Source organism: Triticum dicoccoides, chromosome 6B (genome assembly GCF_002162155.2).
Source record: "Triticum dicoccoides isolate Atlit2015 ecotype Zavitan chromosome 6B, WEW_v2.0, whole genome shotgun sequence".
Taxonomy (NCBI): Eukaryota; Viridiplantae; Streptophyta; class Magnoliopsida; order Poales; family Poaceae; genus Triticum; species Triticum dicoccoides.
Window position 1 is genome coordinate 305,761,005 of NC_041391.1, and position 20,408 is coordinate 305,781,412.

The 20,408-nt window shown below is 54.7% G+C and overlaps 1 protein-coding gene across 6 annotated transcripts in view; it reads left to right on the forward strand.

The window, feature by feature from the left end:
- Window positions 1-17,369, forward strand: part of LOC119322379 (probable magnesium transporter NIPA2) — a 62,144-nt gene extending 44,775 nt beyond the window's left edge. For 4 of the 6 annotated variants that reach the window (XM_037595874.1, XM_037595875.1, XM_037595876.1 and 1 more), the window contains 2 exons: window positions 14,447-14,453; window positions 16,909-17,369. In XM_037595874.1, the coding sequence (XP_037451771.1) occupies window positions 14,447-14,453; window positions 16,909-17,115 (214 nt within the window). In that variant the 3' untranslated portion in view covers window positions 17,116-17,369. The remainder of the gene's footprint in view (window positions 1-14,446; window positions 14,454-16,908) is intronic. The other 2 variants (XM_037595877.1, XM_037595878.1) reach the window with 2 other exon arrangements.
- Window positions 17,370-20,408: the final 3,039 nt, after the last annotated feature.

Below are 20,408 nucleotides of genomic sequence, written 5' to 3' on the forward strand. Positions count from 1 at the left end.
CTCTTTCCTTGTACCCAAGTCTTGTGTAATATATAAATATATAGGGATTGACTATTCATCACTCTGAGTGAGGAATAGTTATTCTTCACCCCCCTTTATTCTGACACTAATGCACCGTAATTTTATGTTTAGTAAATTTTGTCTTATTTCATACATAAAAAGGGAACGTAATATATATATAATCGCCGTAAAATATATTTTATGTTACATAAAATTACTAATATAAAAACATAGTGTAAAATGTACATAAAATACATTTTTTTGGTTTTATGGCCTAAATTTTTGTTTCCTTATGCCAAATTTTACGTAGTGAATCAATATGAATGTAACTGTTTGTATTACAAATGTAATTTATTTATGAAATGATCATAAAATTATCTCGGGTGAAGAATTACTTATTCTGCACCGTGGGTATATATATAGGAGTAGGATTTTCTACAATAGCTTGCCACATAACTAGTTAAGGTTTTCGACGGTATAAAAGTTCTCAAAAATTCTGAAAAAAATAATGAACCAACACACCTGTAATATAACATGATCCAACGGAGGGATTGAAAAAATATGATAGTATGTGTCCTGGACAAAAAGAACAAATGTTTCAATATATATGTGAGCTGAAATGCTTGTTTTTTCGCTGAGGACACATAAATGCATATTTTCACAATCACACCGTTGGATCATCTTATTAAGGGTGTTGGAAGAGGACGGCTCCTCTCGCGCAGCCCCGCTCCCGCTCCTAGCCCCTCCCCAGCCTCGCCGCCGCCGACTCCCCGCAGGTAGCCCTCCTCGCTAGCCCTCCCCCTCTCCCTCCCACCCATGGCGTCGCCCTCCCCCTCCCACTCCCTCCCCGGAGACCGGGTCTCCTCTGGCGACGCCCGCTGGTCTGGCTCCGAAAGCTCGGCCTCCACGCGCTCCTACAGCGAGGTGGCCCGCACTCCTCCTTCGGCTTCTCCCGCCCTCCGTGCGGCCCCTGCGCCGGCGCCCCCCGCGGCTGCGACGGCGGCTCTACGGCTGCTCGCCTCGGCCCCCGCTCGGAGATACACCGCGTCTCCGGCAGCGCCACGGTTGACGCTGATGGCTTCCGGCAGCCGCGCAGGCGGCACCGTCACCAACCTCGCCGCTCGCCGCCGCCGGCCCCCCCTCTGCCGCGACGCCCGCGCAGCCCCTCCCCGGAGGAGGTCGCCGGGCTCTGCTTTCGGTGCCTCGACCACCGCCACCGTGTCCGTGACTGCACCAATGACGTCCGGTGCAGGCGATGCTTGGTCTCTGGCCACGAATCCCGTGGTTGCGACGAGTACCACCGGCGCGCCGGCCGTGCCCTGCCCGCCGCGGCCGTGTACGCCGCTCCCCGCGATGCGCAACGCTCCGCACCTCCAACTCCGGCAGTGCCCGTGAGCGTGGCTGAACCAGCGCGCATCATCATGTCACGCTCCGTCGAGATGGAGGAGGCGGAGGAGGTGCTGAGCCGTGCGATGGTGGCCACCATCACGGGAACGCGGCCACAAGTGTCCGCCGACGAGGTGGCCCAGCTCCTGTGCTCCATGTTCGGCTTTGAAGACGGAGACTTCACCACCCACCTGCACAAACCTTAGGATTTCCTCATCATCTTCGGCTCCCACGCCTCCAAGGACCGCATGAACGACAACCACTTCATCCGCAGCCCGCGCTTCTCCCTGTCGCTTCGCCCATGGTGCAAGCTGGCCCATGCCGGCTCCGGCAGGTTTGAATACAGCGTCGAGCTCGAGCTCCGCGGTATCCCCGCTAACGCCTGGCATCTCGCGATGGCGGAACATATCCTTGGTACTAGCGTTTGGATTGAGCGCCTTCACCCCTTGACGCGCTCCCGTGCGGACCTCGCCACCATCCGCCTCTCCGGTCGTGCTCACGACCCGGCCGCCATCCGCCGCGCCGCCATCTTGGAGATCATCGAAGTTACTCCGGGCCGCTCTGCCACCTCCCCCCCGACGGTCACCACCCTCACGTTCCCGATCGCCATCGCCCTCGCCCGCTCTGATGTCGCCTACGCCCGCATCGATGCTTCGCTCGCAGACGATGAGGGTGGCGATGATGCCGATGCCGGCGCCGACCCCGGCCCGAGTCGCAGCCGCCATCGCTGTGGCCGCAAGCGCCGCCGCACGACTGCTGCGCCGGACGGACGCGCTGATGGCATGGCTATGGACACTGCTGGCTGGACGCGCTCCCGTGGCCAGCAGCGTGCTGATGGCGTGGCCGTCGCCGCCGCTTGGTCTGGAGCCTGCGCCGCCATGTGTTCCCTTCCGCCGTCGCCGGGGCTGTGCCCCGCTCTGATCGGTGCATGGATGCCTGGCCCACCACCTGCGCTGCGGGTCACCGCCCTTGTCATAAAGCCAAAAGAGGAAAGAGGGGAGGAAAGAAAAAGCGTGAAAGAAGGGAGGCTGCGCTCGCCAAGGCTGCGGCGGCAGCAGATCCCAGGCCGACAGGATCGCATCAGCGGCTGGCCATGCATGTCGCTGCCACAACTGGACCCCAACCGCTGGTGCCATCTCCAACGACAGGATCGCCTCAGAGGGAGGACTTGCATGCCGCTGCGCCTGCTGGCCCTCAACTGCTGGAGCCAATCCCTCCCACCCCTGGCGCCGGGCCCGATGCGACCCCATCACTTGTGTCGCCTTGCGACCCGGTGGGCGCGGCTCCAGATGACGAGCCCACCTGCAGCGAGGTCCCGGACTCCCAGCCAATGGTGCCTCCAATCGCTGTTGTGGGTGCTGATCCTTTGTCGGGACAAAGCGTCGCTTTGCCCACATCAGCGCCTGCCGCCGCCGTCCTGCATGCTGGCCAATCCACGCGGGCGGACGCGTGGGATATCCAATCCGATGCCGCCTTGCCGCCACCCCAGGGCTTGTTGGTTTCTGCTGCTGAGGTTGATTGCCAGCCCACAAGCCCCTCGGCGGCCCAATCCCAGGTGCGGATCCTCCAGAGGCCCCAAAGCCTGGACAACCCATCGGCTGGGAAGGCGATCCAGACACCACCACCCACCATCGGAAGCGTGACACGCTTTGCATCCCCACCCGTCACGCTCCGCCGCAGCCGCCCACGTGCTCCCTCGACAAGCTCCTGGACCCTTGGTGACTTCCTCGCCGCCGCCACCAGGCAGCTCAGCTTGGTCCTCCCTACTCCTGGCCGCAAGCAGAGAAGACAGCCGCTGAACTTCTCCCAACCTCGGCGCGGGCGCTCAGCCACCGTGGCCAAGGCGAAGACCGGTGCACCGCCCACTGTCGAACGCCGCGCGTAGGTGCAGATACTGCGCACGCTCGGCATCGTCGGTGTGGATCAGGCGATCACCCCGGAAGCCATGAAAGCATACGGTGATGTGTTTGCCGCGCCGATCCCCAAGACCGTCCTTGCGGCCATTGCGGCGCTGGTTGGACGCGAGCTCCCCGCCGACCCCTCCGTCACACCGGTTACCACGGTTATCGCTGGCAGGCCGATCGAGGCCTAGCCGCGCATGTGAGCCCCTGTGTCGATCATGTTTTTATGGATCATGGCCTGAAAATTATCGTTTGGAATGTGCGCGGATTGCACGCTCGCGCTCGGCGCACCGCCATTCGCTCGTTGATTGTTTCTACCGATGCGTCGATCCTTTGCTTCCAAGAAACCAAGATGGAGTTCATCCACATGTCTACTGTCCTTGAAACACTCGGTTCGGACTTCGATGACTACGTTTACCTGCCGGCGATCGGCACTCGCGGCGGTATTCTGCTGGCCTGGAAGAGCAGGATGGTGACTCCTGACAATCACATGTTCAGCCCCAACACGCTAACTACCCAGGTCTCGACTCCATCGAGCGCTGATGCACCTTGGTGGCTCACCATTGTTTATGGGCCGCAACAGGATCATGAGAAGATCGCGTTCCTTCAGGAAATCCGCGACGTGCGCGCCAATTGCGCCGGCCCATGGATGCTTTGCGGGGACTTCAACTTGATCTATCGAGATGAAGACAAAGAACAACGGGAACATCAACAGACGCATGATGGGGCGCTTCCGCCGTGTTATCAATGACCTTGCGCTTAAGGAGGTCTACCTCAATGGTCGACGGTACACATGGTCGAATGAGCAGACCCCGCCCACGCTGGTTCATCTCGACCGTGTCCTCTGCACTGCAGACTGGGAGGAGCGGCACGAAGAGTGCCACCTTCGCTGCCTCGCCTCGGTTGTCTCCGATCATAGCCCGCTCATGCTTGACTGCTCGCCTTTGCCCCCTGTGCATCGGCGTTTTCATTTTGAGGAGTACTGGACGCGTATTGCGGGCTACCAGGACGTGGTCGTGGCTGCTTGGAGTTCGGTGGACGACCCGAGCCCGTTTCGCCGCATCATGCGGCGCATGCAGGCCACCGCGCGCATGCTCACAAGCTGGAGTGCTCGCGCCGTGCGCAACATCCGCGACCAGCTCGCGATCTCGCGTGAGCTGCTCCTGCGTCTTGACTCCGCAAAGGAGCTCCGCCAGCTAACTCCCCACGAGGACTGGCTCCGTCGACAGATCAAGCTGTCATATCTTGGCCTCGCCTCGCTGGAGCGAACTTGGGCGCGACAGCGCGCGCGCATCTCTTCTCTCAAAGATGGCGACGCCAACACTTCTTTCTTCCACCGCTAGTGCACCTATCGCAAGCAGAAGAACATGATCCACTCCCTGGCGGTTGACGGCGCTGTGCTCACCGATCCTGCTGACATGGCCGCGGCGGCCTTCGCGCACTTCGACTCTGTGCTTGGGACCGATCGCCCTCGAGACTGCACCCTTGACCTGCAGCACATCATCGAGCCGGCCGTCCTTGACGACCTGGAAGCTCCTTTCAGCGAAGACGAGATTTGGCAAACCATAAGGCGCTTACCAGCGCGCAAGGCTCCCGGTCCAGATGGTTTTACCGTGGAGTTCCTTCGGTCCTGCTGGCCCGTCGTCAAGCATGACTTCGTCTGCGCCTTCCAGCAGCTCCATGCGCTCCGGGGACGAGGATTCAGCTGCCTGAACCAAGCACTGCTCACGCTGATCCCAAAGCGCGCCGACGCTGCCAGCCTGTTCGACTACAGGCCCATCAGCCTAATCCACCTCGTCGCCAAGATCTTCGAGAAGATGTTATCTCTCCGCCTTGCGCCCAAGCTGAATGACTTGATAAGTCCCATCCAGAATGCCTTCATCCCCGGGCGCAGCCTCCACGACAATTTCTTGATCGTGCGGCAGTTGGCGCGCCTCCTCCACCAGCTGGGAGCCCCGCGCATCCTCCTCAAGCTCGACCTCACCCGCGCCTTCGACTCCGTCTCGTGGCCCTTTCTCTTCGAGGCCCTGCGTCGATATGGATTTGGCGACCGCTTCCTTGGCTGGATCGCTATCCTGCTATCGTCGGCCAGCACCCGAGTCCTTCTGAATGGTGCGCCTGGACCTGCGATCTGGCATCGATGTGGACTCCGCCAGGGCGACCCAGTATCACCGCAGCTCTTTGTGCTTGCTGTCGACACGTTGGGGCGCTTGTTTCCCCATGCTGCCGAGCTCAACGTTCTGCAACAGCTGCACCCCAGTTGCGCGATTCCCATCATCTCGCTTTATGCCGACGACGCCATCCTCTTCGCCACCCCTCGCCTAGCGACACGTTGGCGGTCAGAGAGATCCTGCAGCTTTTCGGCCGTGCGTCAGGTCTGCGCGTCAACTTCCAGAAGAGCACGGCCACGATGATCCGTTGTGCGGACGACGAGGTCGCCCCGGCGGTAGCGACCCTGGGATGCCCCCTCGCAAAGTTCCCCATCACCTACCTGGGCATCCCCCTCACCCTGCGACGCCCGACGGCCGCCCAGCTGCAACCCGTCGTCGACAAGATTGCCGGGAAGCTGCCCACTTGGAAGGCGCACCTCATGAACAAGGCTGGGCGCCTCGCCTTTGTCAAGTCCGTGCTCAGTGCCATTCCCCTACATCAACTCCTTGTGCTCGCGCCGCCGAAGAAAGTCCTCAAACTCCTGGAGAAGATTCAGAGAGGATTCCTTTGGGCTGGCCGTGCCGATGCCCAAGGCGGCAACTGCCACGTGAATTGGCGCCGCGTCTGCCGCCCTGCCAGCCTGGGCGGCCTGGGCATCCACGACCTGGAGCGCACGGGCCTCGCCTTGCGCACCAGATGGCTCTGGTTTGCACGCACTGATGGAAACAGAGCATGGGCTGGCCTCGACCTGCAGTTCTCTCGCGAGGAACGTGCTTTCTTCTTCGCGTCCACCTTCATGATCATTGGCGATGGAAGGCGGGCGTTGTTTTGGGAGGACCGCTGGATCAACCGACGATCCATCTCCGAGATCGCTCCTCAGCTGTACGCCCTCGTCCCCAAGCGCAGCCGCAAGAGCAGAACGGTGGCTGACGGTCTTCAGGCGCACCAGTGGGCTTCAGACATTCATGGCACTCTTAGCATCCAAGAGATTGGCCAATACTTGCTAACCTGGAGAGCCATCGAGCACACCACCCTCTCTGCTGAACCGGACCATCTCCAATGGAAGTGGAATGCTTCAGGCACATACACCGCGCAGTCCGCGTACCTAGCCACCTTCCACGGCTCTACTTCCTGCCCGGCTTGGCAGCTTACCGAAAAAGGCTTTCGCTCCGCTTTATATATAAAGCACCGATCACAACAAGCACCCAGTACAACCACACAACCACCGCAACACTAACACACACCCAGGGCAGGATACATAGGCGCTGAGCGCAACAACACCACCCCTAGCACTATCACCACGAAGAGATGAAGCTACATATGACGGACCATGTGCTCCAAGGCGGCGTCTTCAGGAAGGGTACGACACCGGAGCGCCGCCACCGTCCGATCCAAGGATCAGAGTTTCCCCTGGAGCCGCATGATGGGCAATGAGGGCCGCGACGACGCCTTCAAGAAGGGAACGATCTCCGCCGTCACCGGTCCGTCCGAAGATAGAGCAGGTTTTCACCTCGGCCAACACTCACCGCCACCGAACGCCACACCCCGGCAACCACGCCGGCCACACGGCCATGATGACCAGGCAGCACCAAGGCACGGGCTTTGCCCAAGAGCACCGCGCTACTACCACCAGGGCCGCCGCCCCGGCATCCAAGACCTTGACACCACCTCACCCGAGCCCTGTCGCAACCCCAACAAAAGAGACGAGCGGAAAGGTCCCACCTTTCGTACCCCTGGGCGACCCCCAGCATCGAGACCCGATAGGTCGGCTAGAACTGGCATCCACCGGCCCGTCCTGCTGCCCCGTGCGCGAGACGAGCTTGGTCCTGCAGCACCGAAAAGGGGACGAGGTCAGTCCTGCTGCACCGTGCGCGAGACGAGCTCAGTCCAGCTGCATCGTGCGTGAGACGAGCTAGGTCCTGCAGCACCGGGCGCGCGACGAGCGGTAGACCGCAGCTAGGAGAGGACCAGCCCTTTGATGGGAGTAACGCCCGGGCGACGAGGAGATGGGGCGAAGGCCGAGACGGCCCGACCACAGACGAGCCGTCGCCGGAGAAGCCGGCCGCCGCCGCGGGCAGATCCGTCAACCACCGTGAAGCCGCCACGACACCGGGAGAGCACCACCGTCGGACCTCCCCACGCCGCGACCCACGGCCGAAGCAGCGGCCACGCCTGGCCGCTACCCAACCCGCGTCGCCCGGCGAGCTCCAAGCGCCGGAGCCGCCGGGCACGCACCACCGGTTCCACGCGCCGCCGGCCGGCCCCCAACGCCAGATCCGGCTGGATCCAGGAAGAGACCGGCCGCGCGCACACACCCCCCGCGTCTCCACGCCCTGGCCAGGGCCAGCCGGTGCCCAGCCACCCCACCGTAGAGGAAGAACCCCGGCTGCAGCACCACCACCTTAGAGGGGCCGCCGGTCGCCCCTGCAGCCGCCAACCGCCAGCACCCGCCGGATCTGGGCAGGGGGCGCCAGATCCGCCGCCAGCACGCCCCCAGGCCTCCAAAGCCCCACGAGCCGAGGGAAGGGGGAAGGAGGAGAGGAGGCGACGCCGGCAGGTCACCAGGGAGCGAGCCGGAGGAGGGAAGTCGGAGCAGAGGCAAGCCGGCGCCCGACGCCACCGAGCAGGGGAGGCCGTCCCGCGACGTCCACCACACGTGCGAGGGAGAGAGCCGCCCCGCCGCCTGGAAGCATTGCAACGATTGCGCTTCAATGCTGCAACTCCATCGACTAGCATCTTGGTGGCAAGGATCAAGGAAGAAGCTGCGCTTTGGGCTACCGCGGGTGCTCGAGGCCTGCGTGTCATCCTTCCACAGACCTGGGACGTCCACTGATGTTTTTGTGTTTTTGCCTGTATCGGAGCCTCCTAGGAGGATGTAACAAACTATCTCTCTTTTCAATATAATGAGACGCAAAAGCCTTTTTGCGTTTTCTCAAAAAAAAAGATCATCTTATTATATTAGAGTGAGGCTCCCCTATATATTTCATATTTTTTACTTACTTTTAAACCGTTATATATATATATATGTATATATATATATATATATACTCTTTGGGCTATGTATTAGAGATAAGTTGCATCCATAACATTGTCTTAACCGGATATTATTATATTAAATCTCTATTTCTTTTATGGTAATATTTTTTTCAAGAAAACACAAAAGCCTTGTGTCACACTTAATGGTATGCGTCCCCCTTGCTGGCAACAACGCCGCCAGACACCATGCGCCCTCTGTTGCCCATTGCTTGGCTTCCACCTTGATAGTGTCAAGGAGGATGACTAGGCTGAGCTGAGGGTTGTCGGAGATGATGGCATTATGATGCTTACGGATACACCATTGTACCAACATCATATGACTGAGGACGTGCTCTTCCTAGCAGCAGCGTTGCCCATTGGGGGGGGGGGGAGGGGGCGTCAATCGGGTCTAGGAAAGCACCTCGTGCCACACCGTGCATGAAAAAGAGCAACCTGTGAGGAGGTGGGCCATCGTCTCCTCTAACTAGTCGCAAAGCATGCAGCTAGGTGCTTTTTGCAGGCATCGTCTCGCCAGTCTCTCAGCGATCTAGCAATGGTCTTGGTAGGTGAGCCACATGAATAACCTGACCCCGGAGGGAGCCTGGGACTTTGTCTACTTCCAAGAGCTCCAACCGACCGCTTTCTAAAAGAGGGCTTCATAGCAGCTCTTGCACGTGTAATGACCCCTCGGTGTCCATCACCATTGGAGGACTTTTAGCGAAGTGGAAAGCAATACCCCGTGCACCATATGCTAGACCTAGATGTACCGCTTAAAGGTTAGAGGGCTCAGGACCCTGATGTTCGAGATCTAGCGGCGGTTGATAAAGGCCCTCCCTTATCGTTTGTCGTTTCCTAACGCGTCTTGGCACCAGGAAACTGCCGGGAGCAAGATCGGCTCGCTGTCGTCGGTGAAGACGCGGTGTGTCCCAAACCAGATCACTAATTTTAGGGGGGAAACTAGCTAGGGTTTATATTAAGCAAAGGAGTTGTATGAGGACGAGAAAGACTTTGTCCATGTTTGGGTAAAGCACATCAGGGACCAACCATTACCGAAAAAGGCTTTCGCCCCGCTTTATATATAAAGCAAACCACCACAGCCACAAAGTAGCACACAGGTCCACACACACACACAAAGGTAGCACGACAAATAGTACAGAAGGGTTCTACTGAGGGCACAACACAACAAGCCCTGAAAATAAAAGACAAGGAGGAGGCACCGCAACGAAGATGCTAATCCGGCTCAGGTGGTGGCGGAGGGAGCGGCGGCGCCAAGCGAAGATCCATCGCATGAAGATTAGCAATGATGGTGTTGATGGCGTCCCGGTCCTGGTGGCGGCTAAGCGACCGCCAAAGCTGCAAGTAGCCACACATTTTGAACACCGCGCCAGTAGCACGTCGAAGAGGAACACGGTGGATCACAAGCTTATTTTGAACCATCCATAGCATTCACGCAAGGACCCCAATGGCCAGCCACCTGGGCGAGGCCTGGAGCTCGGCGAAGAGGTGTTACACCAACGAGCACCGACTACTTCACGTAGGCAACTCCAGAGGATTTGGGCGGAGACACACGAGAAGAAGATTTGGTTTGAGTCTTCTTCCGTCCCACACAAGGGACATGTCCCATCTCCCAGGACATTCCGCTTCAGCACCTCTACACCAGAAGGCACCCGCCCTCGGATCCATTGCCATAGGAAGATCCTGATCTTCAGAGGGAGTCTGATCGACCAGATCGTCTCTAGGGGCGCGGGTCCAGGAGTGGCAGCGATGGCCCGGTATAGGGACTTCGTGGAGAATTTGGCCGAGGGCTCTAGGTACCAGGATAGGCGGTCGTGCGCTAGCTCCAGGTCCGGCTCGTGGAGCGCCACAATGTCTAGGAGCTCGTGCCAGGCGGCTATTTCCGAGGGCCCAAGTGGCCGCCGGAACGTGAGGCGCCCTAAGTCAATAAGGACCGCCTCAATTGAGACCCGAGGGTCCACCGCGATGGAGAACAGGTCCAGGAAATGAGCCGCGAAGGGGGCATCCCCAGCCCACCTGTCAAACCAGAAAAGGGTGGCGGTCCCTGTGCCCACTATAATGGAGGTCTTGATGCGGAGGACCGGGAGCATCTGGATGATAGATTGCCAGAACTGGAGCCCCCAGACCGCTGGCAGAAGGCGAGCGGCTGTCCGCGCAGGTATTTGTTCCGGATGATATGCAGCCACAACCCACCCTCCCCATTGGCGATCCGCCATAGCCAACGTGTCAGGAGAGCAATGTTCATCCGTTTGGAGGACATGATCCCGAGTCCGCTCTGGTCCCGAGGTTTGCATATGTCGGTCCAACGCATCATATGATATTTCTGCTTATCACCCTCGCCGGCCCAAAAAAAACGTGCTTGGACCGTGCCGATCTCATGGTGGAGCCTCTCAGGCAAGCTGTAGAAGCTCATGATGAACTCAGGCTGGACAAGGATGAGTTAATGAGAATCGTCGACGCTGCCTTAGACAACCATCTACCCTGCCAGGGCTCGGTACGGTGATGGAGCTTGAGCATTGAAGGTCTCAAGTCTGCGACGGAGAGCCGAGAGTCACTAATGGGAATCCCTAGGTAGGTGGTGGGGAAGGAGCTTAACTGACAGTTGAGTCGGTTTGCTATACTCTGGCTCTCTGCGGGGGAATAGCCCATCACCATCACTTCATTCTTAGCGCCCGACATCTACTGGAAGCAGAGTAGGAGGAATTTGACGTCGTCATATCTGCCGCGGACCCCTCCATCATAATGATGGTGTCGTCTGCGTACTTGAGTAGGGACACACCATGTCGCCCCACCAGGTGCGGAACTATACCGCGGATGTGTCCCGCGGCCTTCGTCTTGTCTAGGATGGTAGCCAATGCATCGACCACCATGTTGAAGAGGAACGGGGAGAAAGGATCCCCCGCCTAACCCCACATAGGGTGGGGAAGTAGCGCCCGATCTCGCCGTTGATGTTGACCGTGGTTTGTCCGGAGGAGACCAACTGCATGACTCGGGTGACCCATCGGTCGTCAAACCCCTTCCGGAGCAACACTTCCCAAAGGAAGTTCCAGCTGACCGTGTCATATGCTTTGTGGAAGTCGATTTTCAGGAAGACGGCCTTCTGGTGTTTGATGCGGACTTCATGGAAGACAAGGACCCCGTCCAAGAGTACCCCCCTTGGATGAAAGCCGACTGGTCAGGGTGGGTGATTCGGTTGGCCAGAGGAGACACCCTATTGGCGAACCCCTTTGCCAGGATGCGGAATATCACATTGATCATTGTGATCGGGCGGAACTGTCGGATGTCGAAGGCTTCGGGGACCTTGGGGATCAAGGTGATGATCCCGTAGTTGAGGCGGCGAAGGTCGATGGCGCCTACATAGAACTCCTCAAAGAGGGCCATCACCTCGCGTTTGATCACAGTCCAGAATGCCTAGAAGAATTTAACCGGGAGTCCATCGGGGCCCAGGGCGGATGCTGAGTTCATGCCTTTAATAGTAGTCCCGACCTCCTCCTCAGAGAACAGTGCCGTGAGGGCAGCGTTCTCCGCGGCAGAGACGCACTGGTGGCCACTCCAGAAATTTGCCGCAAAAGCTAGGCCTCCCCGAGGGGAGGAGGAGAAGAGGGCTTTATAGAAGCCGTCCACATGGGCCCGGATGTCCGCCGGGTGCTGCAGGAGGGTCACCCCATCCCAGAGCAAAGGGATAGTGTTCCGCCGCCTACGGCCATTGGCGATGGCTTGGAAGTAAGCCGTATTAGCGCCACCCTTAAGGACCCACTTTTGTGCCCCACGAAGACGCCAATATGCCTCCTCGTCGGTGTAAATGACCGTGAGCTGATCCTCAAGGTCATACCGCAGCAACCACTCGTTCGGGGGCAGTTCAACCGAGCCAGCCCGAAGGTCAAGGGCCTGGATGGACTCGAGAATGGCTTTCTTGCGCTCCTGCAAGTCGCGGTCGAGATTCGTGCCCATCCCTTCATAAACTGCCTCATGCGTTTGGCACAGAAATGCCAATCGTCGACAACCGAGAGGGCACGGTGGGGAGAGACATGCCTCCACCCATCTATCCCGAACGGCTTCGACGAAGCCATGTCCCCCTTCTCCTATCCTCGGAGGATGAGCGCCCTGCCACCCCCGACCTATCTAACTCTCGGAGGCCGAGCTCAGCAATGCAGTCATTGAACATTTGCATCCGAGGGTAGTTGACTAGGTCATTACTCTTATCCTCCGCGTAGCCGAGGAGGTTGAAGTCGCCGCCCACCACTACCGGGAGTTGGGTAGTCGACACCTTCCTCATAAGCTCGTTGAGGAAGGAGGCCGACCGGCTGTGGTCGGCAGGACCATAGACGATTATGACCTCCCACTTGAAGTGAACCGCCCGTTCAAAGAGCTCCATGATGACGTAGAACTCACCCTGGTCCATGCTACCTACCTCGAAGTGGCATCCTTCACGCCTAAAAGGATGCCACCCGAGTGACCGGCGATCCCACTAGATGGGAGCCAATGCCAGTCAAACAAATGACAGCTCAAGAGCTCGATCCTCGGTCTATGCTACCTACCTCGAAGGTGGCATCCTTCACGCATAAAAGGATGCCACTCGAGTGCCTGGCGATCCCATTAGATGGGAGCCAGTGCCAGGCCAAGGGAGAACTCTGTGAGCATGGTTTCTTGGATGGACACGATCTCAATGTGTTCGTCATGCATATACTCGGCGAGTTGGCACGGCTTCATCTTGGCCGAAGCCGCGGATGTTCCAAATAAGGGTCCGCATCAAGGAGCCATCGGGGGGCTGCTTGACCCCATGACACGAGAGGCGCTTTGGGCGCGAACGCTGGCGGTGCGGGAGCGGGTGTGGCCGCGGGTCTCAACAACCGTGGCCGTGCTGCCGCGTGTGGGGAGGCGGGCCAGGAGACCCGATGGCTGAAGGATTGGCCATGCGCTCCCGAGCCTCGACCAACTGCCCATCCAAGATTTCCCGTGCGCGGATTGCCTCGATCTGGACTAAATGGGGAGCAACCTCTCCCCTAAATACAATCGCCGAGTCCGCCGCGACCTTCGCAAGGTGGTCGAGCGGAGCCGACTCAAGTGCGGAGAACGAGCAAGTAGAAGTATTAGCAGGAATGTCCGTGGACCTGGCTCGAGGTTCGGTACCGTGGCCCGGAGCTCTGCCCGCTCAGGAATGGGCAATGCCGGGCTGCTCGCCGGCCTGGCAGCGTCGATCCGAGCACTGCGGCGTGAGGACGTCGGCGTCGAGGTCAACCTGCCCCGCCTGGTGTATGCTGTCGTCCGCGGCAGCAGCGGGTGGGCAGCCACCGGAGTGGTAACCACCGAGGCCGCCACCGCAGACACGGCCGACGGAGAGGAGTTGGGTGGCGCGGGTGATGGAGAGGAGCGCGGAGAGGTTGGAGGAGCTGCAGAGTGACGGGGTCTGTGTACAGGAGCGGGTCTGTCCCAGTCCGTGGCGGGGGTGGGGCGTGACCAGGACAGGGTCCGGCACCACGGGCGTGGGGGTGGAGTACCCGGGAACCTCTGCTAGAGACATCGGCAGGGACGTGGAGACCAGCCATTAGGTGAAGACTATCTTGTGCATGATGGCTATCTCTACAAGAATGGTCGTCTATGCATCCAAAGAAGCTTCTACGTGTCAAGCTGATTAGAGAGCTCCATTCAAGTGATCTTAGTGGCCATGTTGACTATCGCTAACCTCGAGGCTTGTTACTTTTGGCCACAACTAAGAAGAGATGCTGGAAAGGGGAGCCCTGGCGCAACAGTAAAGTTGCTGCCTCGTAACCATGTGGTCACCGGTTCGAGTACTGGAAACAGCCTCTTGCAGAAGTGTAGGGAAAGGTCGCTTATGAAAGACCCAAAGTGATCGGACCCTTCCCCGAACCTTGCGTAAGCGGGAGCTACATGCACCAGGATGCCCTTTCTGAAAAAGAGATGCTAGGAATTTTGTTCAGAAGTGACCCATATGTCAAACCTTCGAAGATCAAGTCCAAAAACAAGGTCGTTCCATGGGAGGATATCTTTATGGACTTTGTCTTGGGTTTGCCAAGAACAAGAAGAGGGAGTGATGTTGTGTTTGTGGTGGTGGACCGATTCTCTAAAATGGCTCATTTCATTCCATGACACAAGACACTAGATGCTCATGATGTGGCAAATCTTTTCTTTTGGGAAGTGGTCAGACTTCAGGTGTTCCGATGACCATCTTAGCCCGTGAAAGCAAGTTTCTTGCGGCATTTTGGCTCACTTTGTAGAAGCAATTCAACACTGAATTAAAAATTTCTAGCACTGCCCACCCAGAAACATATGGTTAAACTAAAGAGGTGAACAAATGTTTGGGTAATCTGATCTGTTGCATGTGGAGAAAGAAAGGGACAATGGGATTTGGTTTTATCTCTTTTCGAGTTCTGCAGCGACACAAGGCATAGATCCACATGAAGGAGTCCTTTCTCCATTATCTGCACTAAAGTTCCAAGACATGTGGTGGACCTGATGAAGCTACCATCAAGGGGAAACCAAAAATTAGCATTGTCTTCTGCTGATAACCACACTGAACTATTTGAAGATCGTAGGGTTTTGGAAGCACATAATCAGAAGTATAAACAGTTAGCTGACTGCAGAAGAGGTCGAAATCATTCTAAGTTGGTGATGGTATACCTCCGGAAAGAAAGACCGCCTTTATGTGTTAAAGGGAGGCATAGGCATGAAATTATGGGCCCTTTTCTATTCCGAGGAAGATAAACAATAATGCTTATGTGATCGATCTTCCAAGCAAGATGGGTATATCTAACACATTCAATGTTGTAGACTTGACTCTCTACCACCCAGAGCAAGCCCTTTATGAAGACAACTCAAGGTCGGTTTCCCAACAACCACGGGAGAATGATGAGAAACATTAGAGAAAATTAAAGAGAGAAAAACAGAAGTCAAAACCGTTTGACTTTTACATACTTCTACTCCAATCTAGACAAGCTGGTCCATAAGTCATTGCTTGTTGTATTAGTTTTCTTATCCTATAGACAATCTTTCTGCAGTCTTCTAGCTATGAGTAGAGGCTGAACCTTAAGTAAGTAATGTATTCTAGAGTCTTCTGTCTAGAAGTAGAAGTTGAGATGTGAAAGCTTCCCAAAACCCTATAAATAGAGGTCTTCACCGTAGTATCCTGGAATGCGGGACGAAAAGGGCTCTGCTCACCTCCTCTCTAGGGTTAACAAAGTTTAAAACACAAACTTAGAGAGCTTTGCTCCTTTATCTACCCAATGGGATATCCTCAAGCTAGTTCAAGGCCTCCCACTTGTGGAGAAAGTCTATTGAAGTTCAAGACCTCCCTTGTGGAGAAGATTCCACTACGAATTCAAGACCCCATGGAGATCTTTTGGTTTCCATCTTCCTTTGTGGTGTTTGGATCAAGAAGTACCGCCTATGTTAACTTTTGGTTATGAGAAGTGTGTTTGGTTGTGAATCTTGTACTTGTTGAGCGCTTTCCTCTGCTTATGTTCTTCCCCGCATCCATCTCCAGTTCGTGAAGATCGGGTCACCCCTATGGTTTGCTTGTTTGCTTTGATCTGCGCTCTTGCATAAGCACGCTGCCTATGTCGGTTCCACTTGCATCACATTCAATCTCAAAAGTATTCGCAAAATCGGGTAAAACACAAGTTGTTGTATTTGTTTTCTTATCCGATAGATAATGTTTCTAGAGTCTTCTAGCTATAAGTAGAGGCTGAACCTTAAGTAATGTTTTCCAGAGTCTTCTAGCTATAAGTAAAAGTTAACCTTGTGCTAATTCAGTGAAGTTATTTAAGTTTGCAATCATTGAGGAAACGGCATAATCTCCTCACCATGAAGCGGTGGAGGTTGTCATTGCTCTTGTCCTCGTCGTGGTAGAGCATCTTGTAAGTCCCTAAATGACGACCTAGTGGCCTAGTAGGACATATCGCATCTCATCGAGGAAAGCGACCTTGTCCAGCGGCCAATGGTCTTCAACGGAGGGGAGACGAGGAACGTCACACAATTGTCCGATAAGTGGACGTTGCTCATCCAAACTGCGCGACTAATCCAAGCAACCAAGATGCCATCCCTCGTCTCGATAGCCGGCAAGTAGAAATAACCATAAAAATCCGTGCCTAAGGCTTTCATAACCAATACATGGAATAATCCGATAATGTAGTCACTGCCTTGCATATGTACGCCTCTAGCCCATCTCCACAACATGTAGATAGTGGAAATATCCGACATTTTATGTGCTCCTGTAAGATTAATCTTGTACTCCCTCTGTAAAGAAATTTAAGAACGTTTAGATAACATTCTTAAATTTCTTTACAGAGGGAGTAATATTGAAGTAGTTGCTTCTTTCCTTGATGAGTCGTGTACTATAAACAATATCCTGGCATAATTATGTGCATTAATAAATTGATCCTTTCTTAAGTAATATGTATACATAATTTTTATCTGACTTAAGGCCATGATTATTTCCCCATTTCAGGATTGGGTTTCACAGAGTGCAACACAGATAGCTACTCAACTATGTGGGTTCGTGACTATTGTTGCAGGGACTTTTCTACTTCACAAGACTAACACCAGCAGCACAGATAGACATGCGGAGAGTGCACCAACACCTCCACCACCGCCGCCGCCGCCGCCTGATCAAATTTGTGTGCAGGGATGAAGCCTGCTTCCAAGTTATTACCTAACTTCAGCTCCACGTCTAACATGTACCAAAACATTGAGACAACAAGCACATGGAATCCGATTGAATGTTATATTGGTATAGTAGTAGCATTTTTTGTTAAAGATGTTTCTCTTTTACCTGTATAGTTGAAGTGTATGAATATAGCCTTCACTACACATGACTTGAAATTTATGCAGAGAGTTTATTATAAAAAATTTGGAAACGATACTACCAAACGAAGTTTGTTTTAATGAGAACTCTAATGTTCCTAAATTTTATGGACTTTCCCAATATCGAAATACCTCGACTTTTTCAGAACAGGTTCGAGTAAAATAGCAATGATTTGAAAGACTTTTTTTTTTCTATTACACTATTTAGGAAACCTAAGGACTCGATTGTATGGATATTGAAAATACAGGATTTTCGATCCAGGCTGGAAAAGGAGGGAAACGAATACTCAACTTAAATTGAGTAAATAGAATTCCATATCGATCTCATAGATCCCTAGAACAAACATCTACAACTAATTCAGAAAAAAGTTAGAAAATCCTACGTATATTTGTGTAGTGTCAAAAATGCGCTTATGTTGTGCGACGAGGGAGCATATTTGTGAAACGGAGAGAGTAGTTAAGACGTTGATTCTTATGTATGTAATCACATTCATTCAAATAGTGGAGCGTGCAGTTAAGATGTTGAGTTTCTTGTAATCGCATTCATTCAAATAGTTCCACGAGATATTTTCTCTACAAGTTTTGCTATTTAGAGGAACAAAATCCCGCTCATGTATTTTTTTAAGGAAAAATAAACCTTGCTCCAAGTTTATTTGACATTTTTTCTAGAATAGTAACAATTTATTCATCATATTAGATGACCCGTTGCGTCCTTGCCGAAAGACCAATTAAAGTCAAACAATTTATGAACTACATATTTTACGAATGCAAAAAACAAATACAATGAGAACTTAGGTGAACTATTTAAAAGATGTTTTTTTTTGAACTGTCTGCAAGTGATTATCTTTGTATTGCGTTTGTATTTACGTTGTATTTACTAATGACATACAACAACGGTGATCATTGTCCATGTATTTCTTTGGTGGTACATACATCGTTTGCTTGAGTAGAGAGAAAACCTGACCGCACCCCCGCGGCAAATGACCCAAACCATCGGAATCGGACCCCTCCACCTGTAACCACATGAGCAGAAGGAAACCAAGCGAACCAACCAGATGATTGACAACTAAAAGAAGAGTGCGATCAACGACGGAATACATCGGGTGTGGCTTCTTGAAGGGGAGCCTAGCAGCAGGCCTACCACGGGGCCCGGGGGCCACCAAGGATCTGGCGACAGAAAGGAGCCCGAAGGATTGGATATGCATCCAAAGACCATCTTGGTCCCCAAGTCAAAGTCAATATGGCGGCGGGCATATTGGGTCTACTCCCTGTATAAAACCCTAGCCTCACCATCTATATAAGGTGGAGGCTAGGGGCTCTCATTCTCATGTACACCCGTAGAACCATACTCTCAGTGGACTCACTCTCATCTCCCATTGTATTCCCCCACATGAGTTATCCCACCATGAATACAAACAGAAAGCAGGACATAGTGTATTACCTTCCCGGAGGCTCGAACCTGGGTAAACTCTCCGTGCGACTTCTGATCTGGTACGCTCGGCTACGTTTGCCACCTTACCATGGGTACTAATGGAATTATGCACCATTAGTTGGCATGCTAGGCACGGGCTGCATTGGCCGGAGGCCGATCCCAAATCGGATCTCCTCCAGTTTCCGGCAGCCTCACGCCGAGAGAAAGCCTAACTTTTGGCTCCTTCACCTTCACTGTAGATGGGATGGGCCGGGTCGACATCAACCCATTAGCCTCCCCTGCTCGCACAACTAGATCGACGGTGACGTTAGAGCCTGGCCAGACTTGTCAAGCTCCACGACGTCCTCACCACCAACTTCCGACTCGGAAGGCGATGACCCTGCCCCCAATGAGCTTGACGATCGGGGCTTGGGCCCTGGCCTCGTGGTCGGCCTACTGTGCCAATCTCATGGAATACCACCAGTTCGCCCCAATGTCACACCTAGTCGCCATGATGTGCGACAATTGCTTCATAGATCATATACGAGAGGACTGCATCATTGACGGACACATCTCTGACTACAGCATCAACACAGTCGACGTCGTCCAATTCACCGATGTGGAGGCTTCGAAGCCGAGATCACTCCGGACCCCAGCCATGGAGGCCGGAGACAACCAGTCGGCCTCAACTTCCGCACCAACATTGAATGACAAGGAGGCCCCACAAGCCATCTCTCTCCAACTAGTCATGATGACAACACCAACCGAGACCTCTTCAGAACCAATGAGGGCCGTGACAGCACACAAGGGGCCTCCCGCCGCTCCTCTGGATTCATAGCCGCCAGCATTGCTCCATCAACAACTCTGGCCCCACCTCCGTTTAGACACCATCTAGGCACATCCAACATCCCTCGGTGCTGCCCCTGGGCTTCGCTACTCCTAGGGCCAGAATTCCTGGCCTCATCGGTGTAACAATGACACAACCCATCATCACTTAGACGCGTTGCGATTCCTCAGCACTCCCATACTAGTGGGCGACCCCACCACACAAGCAACTGAGACCTTTCGGCAAGCCACATTAGTCGCCCAACAACAGCTCGAACAAGGCATGGTGGATGTTGCCACGCAGAAGGCGTGATGGCTTGAGACGGTTATGAATGAGAGGCAATGCCACGACGCTAGCCAGCAACCACCAGCGCCTTCGTGGCCTTAGGTTATGAGGCCGACATGGGCTTCAACAAGCCCACAGACGTCGCTCTGCTCCAAACACCAGCCTACAGCCTCCAGCTGCCATGGTACCGGCCTACATGCTCCACGAAACACCAGGAACCCGAATATCATCACAAATGTCAAAAGGGTGCTCCACAACAAAATGGAGCTCTAGGAGAGTATGAACAAGTACATGCAGCGTCTGGCCAGCACCAACAACGTCCTTTCAGCCGTGGAGCGCCTACCCTAGGATAATAGGTATGCCTCAGTCCCCATGTCGGAGGCCACACCAATAGGGGAGGCCGAAAACCTCAACAAGCAATCTCTATCGTAGGTCGGAGCCTGGCACCGCTCCTACTACGGGCTCCACTGGTGCATGATCGCGTGGGTCACCACCCGACCTCTGTGATCACCTCCGATTCTGCGAGATGGAACGCTACGACAACAACTCTGAGGTGTCCAAAAATATTCCGATAAATCAGAGTCAGACCACTGGCTCA